The sequence below is a fragment of the Macadamia integrifolia genome, chromosome 6 (genome assembly GCF_013358625.1).
Source record: "Macadamia integrifolia cultivar HAES 741 chromosome 6, SCU_Mint_v3, whole genome shotgun sequence".
Classification (NCBI taxonomy): Eukaryota; Viridiplantae; Streptophyta; class Magnoliopsida; order Proteales; family Proteaceae; genus Macadamia; species Macadamia integrifolia.
In genome coordinates this window covers 33,663,855-33,668,594 of record NC_056562.1, presented here as the reverse complement: position 1 = coordinate 33,668,594, position 4,740 = coordinate 33,663,855, and the positions used below count along the sequence as shown (strand labels likewise).

The 4,740-nt window shown below is 37.2% G+C and overlaps 1 protein-coding gene across 1 annotated transcript in view; it reads right to left on the bottom strand.

Moving 5' to 3' along the window:
- Positions 1-3,456, bottom strand: part of LOC122082232 (transducin beta-like protein 2) — an 8,157-nt gene extending 4,701 nt beyond the window's left edge. Inside the window, exons 1-3 of the mRNA XM_042649700.1 lie at positions 3,435-3,456; positions 3,119-3,179; positions 2,523-2,818 (exon numbers count right to left, since the gene is read on the bottom strand). Of these exons, the coding sequence (XP_042505634.1) occupies positions 2,523-2,818; positions 3,119-3,179; positions 3,435-3,456 (379 nt within the window). The remainder of the gene's footprint in view (positions 1-2,522; positions 2,819-3,118; positions 3,180-3,434) is intronic.
- Between the last annotated feature and the right edge of the window lie 1,284 nt (positions 3,457-4,740).

Genomic DNA, 4,740 nt, shown 5'->3' with positions numbered 1-4,740 from the left:
TGTTAGCGTGTGTATGCTGTGGTGGAATACAGTATCTGATGATCCTGGCAGGTTTGGGTTAACCGGTGTTAACTCGGTCACCGCTCCGGTTCAGTGTGAACGGGGTGTGACAGTTTTGGTAGATGAAACAAAAACAGTGATTAAAGCTAAGTTGGAGCTATGGAGATCAACCTAAGAAACAAGAGGATTTAATATTAGTAGATCGAAGACGGAGTATATGATGTGTTGCTTTAGTCACACTATGATGAATAACGACAAATTGAAGAGAGAGATAACGCAAGTGACTATTTTAGATATCTGGGGTCAACCATAAATAAAGAAGGTGACATAGAGAATGATGTTTTATAGAGAATTAAAGTGAGATGGTGATGTAGATAGGGATGTCAAAAGGAGGACTCGAATTGACCAAACCATGATTCAGTTCTGTCCTAAATCTGGACCTGGTTTAGTCCCGTCGAGTCAGCCTTGTTGGCCCCAATTATGCACCTATGCTGGTCCAATCCTGCAGCCATTGAACCAGCATGGCAGCCCCTTGAATAGTGCATATTTTATTTCCCTAAGTGGTCTTCTAGAAGAGCCTCGGCAGCCATTAATCCAACCTGTCCAGCATTTCCATAATAGGTGCTAGTGTTCACATGAACAATATTTTCTCAGCAAGTATTGGTCTTCAAAAGGATCTTCTAGAAGCTACACAAATCCCTTATTCAACTGCAAGAGAAGATCTCCAACAGCCATTGATTTAGCCAGCTAGTAAAATATTTCGTTTCTATTTTTGTGCCCAAGTTAGTTTCCTTTTTTGGTTAAGCAATTAGTTTCTTATTTGTAGTTAGATTAGCTTCCTTTTATGTTCAATTGTTAGTTACTAATTTTGTCAAGCTTGGTTAGCAAGTTAGACACAAATTAGAAAGTCTTATTTCAGTCCATTAGTTTCCTTTTTTGTCATTTCTTTGAGTCCAAGTTTTGTAAGGCTATTTAAAGCCCATTGATCATAATGAAGAGGGAGATTGAAGTTTATGAAAATTGAGCATTTACTCATGGCTGAGATAGCTATTACCTTGAAGAGTGAGATACCCAAAAACCTGAAGGGTGAGATGCTCATTCACTAATTCTTCTTCCCTCTTCTCAACACCACCATCGAATTCTCTTTCTTTTCTCATTTTTCTTTTATTTGTTTATTGTGAGAGTGTTTGAGTGATCAAAGCAAGCTTGTTGAAGCCTAGAAGCACCATCAAAAGATCTGTTTGAAGGCCTATAGCTACTGTTCTACAAAACTTCCATAAAGTTTCCTAATTCATGTTGACAACATAACTCTCAATTCAGCCATCGGAATTGTCTCATCTTTTAGGGGTTTTTTGACCCATATAGGACCTTCATCTACTCCAAGTTTCAGCTCCATCTGAGCCACAGTTTGTAAGTTCTCAAATTTCTCCCTATTCAGCCAGATTTTGACTAGGATCACTTGTGATTCCAGTCTTACATTAGACGATAAAGAGGAGAGGAGCATCTGGAGTGTTGTGTAACTAACGTATCCCTTTAAAGCTTTAGGGAACATCTATAGGACTGTTGTACGATCGGCTACTGATGTATGGGGCAGAATGTTAGGCAGTTAAGAAGTGTCATATACAGAAGATATGTGTAGCAAAGATGAGGATGTTAAGATAGATGTGTGGCAAAACTAGGAAGAATAAAGTAACGAATGAATATATTAAAGCTGATTTGGGAGTTACCCCGATCAATGACAAGCTCCGAGAATGTCAGTTGAGGTGGCACGGCCATGTCAGACGGAGGCCTACGGATGGCCCAGCAAGGAGAGTGATCTGATTCTGATTGAATGAGCTAAAAGAGCTAAGGGCAGGCCTAAAATGACCATAGGAGAAATAGTGCAAAATGCATGCAATGTCTAGGTCTTGTCCCAAGTATGACCTCAGATAAAGCCGATTAGAGGGCAAGGATCCATGTAACTGACCCCATTTAACTGAGATTTTTCTGACTTACTGGTAGTAGGCCTCCTTCCTTATACTTCCATTTTATTTCATTTCTCCTAGTTTGTTTTTGTTTTTTGTTGTCGTTGGTGGTGGTGGTGGTGAAAATATCACATGAAACAGTTCAAAAAAAATTAATAATGATAATAATAATGGATGAACAGATTCTCAATGCAACAAGCAAAGCAACTATAATGGAATGGTTAAGAAAAAAAAAAAGGTACTGCAGTTATGCCCATGTAACATCGAATTTCCATTCAATTTCTTTTCAAGGTCTTAACAAGTAAAGCATTTGTGACTGTACCATATCAATTCTAACAAAAAATTAGTTGACAGTGAGGACTTCAAAAGTGATGATACTAATTACTTAGATCCAAAGGTCCTGCTACATAACCAAATTTCCAACAGAAGGAAGAACTCAGCCAAGTTCGACATGTTTAAATGGGAATTGGGAAGTCCAAAAAATATTACAGCTAGAGTCCCATGAAGAAGATAAAAAGTCTAGAAACAGAAACTAAATTGAATATGATTAATCCATACCTTCAGAACATGAGGCAATAATTGTACTCCCATCAGCGCTACCATAAGTTGCAGTCGTTCCAAACAGAGTCAGGATGGCCCTTTTGTCATGGACTTTGTGATGTTCCCATTTGATTTCTGGGAGGGGAAGCTTGGGTTGCTGCTTAGTTTCATTATCAGCTCTTGCATTTGCTTCTCCATACATGTATAAATTAGAACCAGAAAGAGCCTGTGTAGCCACAACTATAGCCGATGCTCCATCAGAAAAGGCAACAGCTGTTGGATGATTTCCAGCAGGCAAGTTAATTCTCAAAAACCTGCAAAGGAGTCAAGAGAGGATATGATAATGAAGCAGGAGATATATCTTACACGTCAATATGCACACTATCAATAATTAGATTGCGGGCAAGAGAACCCTGCCGGTCTGGCGTAGGAAACACCAGACCCGCCTGCCTATGGGAGGGGTGGCGGGAGCATCTTCAGCCCACAGTGAGGAGGGGCAGCATGATCTTTTCGCACCTGCACCAGTCTGGTGTTTCCTGCGCCAGACTGGCAGGGTTCTTCTTCCCTTAAATTGGAATAATAGTATAGCACAAAGTGTTCAGAAATTGTCATACTTGAAGCTTTTACCGGAAGCATCATCCAATTTAAACACCCGGAGCAGCCCATCTGCACAGACTGTAAGAAACAACCAATGTCATAGGATGTTTTGAAGATATTAGATTCTGAATGAAAGTCAGTTTAGCTATCCAAAACAAAACAAAACCAAAAAACAAAAAAAGTGTCAGTGTTACACGTAGGCAACCCTAGGTTATGTTCTGGGCGGGGATCTGCAGCTAAAGCATTCAGTGAAGTACTTAACATACCAAACTAGACTTTCACTAACAAGTTAACTATTTTAAAATAGTAAAAGAGAAACATAAATACACATACCCCGCGAGTCATGCACAGACATGTGCAGACTACTTGGCAATCTTGACCTTGTTTATATTATGTACCATTAACACACAACATTTTTTTAACACCACAATACATACTTATCATATAACCCAATGCACCAAAGTGCAAGAAAATAGCATGTACATAAGTTTTATTAATTAATTAATTTGTCTCCCAGCCAAAATGACAGTTGGGAACAAGCATGGCATGATCATATCTATTTCAAATGAAATAGGTACTCCATGATAAATATAATTGTTCAAGTTTAACGCTTCATCTCTATTCTCAACTCTCAACTCTCAACTCTCAACTTTCAACTCGACAAAGCCCTATCCTAACTACATAAAGTCAGTTGACAATGACGTCTAACGATGATGAGCACTGATTTGCCTTCTCATAGATAAGATTTTTTTAACAACATAATATCATTATCTTATATTATAATGATATATAATATAAGATTTCTTTCGGTATCAATATCACAAAATAACAAGGAATGGTTTATGGCATGTCCCACATCTGCCACATGGCCATAGTTTTTAAGGCGGTAAGGCGACGGAGGCGTTTGAGGGTCTTTCAGAGCGCCTTAGCGATAAAGCGAGCATAAAGCGTCGCCTTATCGATTAAAGCGTTCTTGTGTAATTTTTTTATAAAACCAATCTATTTGGTTCAAATCCTAGTTGAATCCTATTAGTCATAAGTTAAATAAATATTAAATGTTTGAATTCATACCAATGTAAGATATTCATCAAGAAAACAAATCAATAAAGTAAATAAACTAAGTTCATCTTCATCAGTCATCAATCATCAATCATCAATCATCAATCATCAATCATCAATCATCAACCATCAATCATATTAACATATAATATAAATACATAATTATGAAACAAAATTATAAATATAAAGAAAATAAGACATAAAAAATATAAGTATTTATTATACTTGCCTCTATGATGCCAAAATGAGTGCCTAAGCCCTAAGGTCATCCACTATATTTCTACTCCTGTCAAAGAAGAATGAAGCTCATCGTTGCCAGAGCAAAATGGTCACCTGGATCAGTGGCTCTTCCTTGTTCCTTGATTGCTTCTCAAAAGCCCTTTCTTAAAACCCTTGACAAAATCCAAACCCTATTTGTGAATCGTATTTTTGTTTTGTTTGTTTTGATTATTTTTGGTGAAGTAAAGCTGATCCCATATATCTCAAGTGTTAACAAAACCATACACCTATCAATAAAAAATCTATATTTCAAATCTTCATCAAGTAATTTTAAAATATGTTAAAAAAAAAAAAAAAAAAA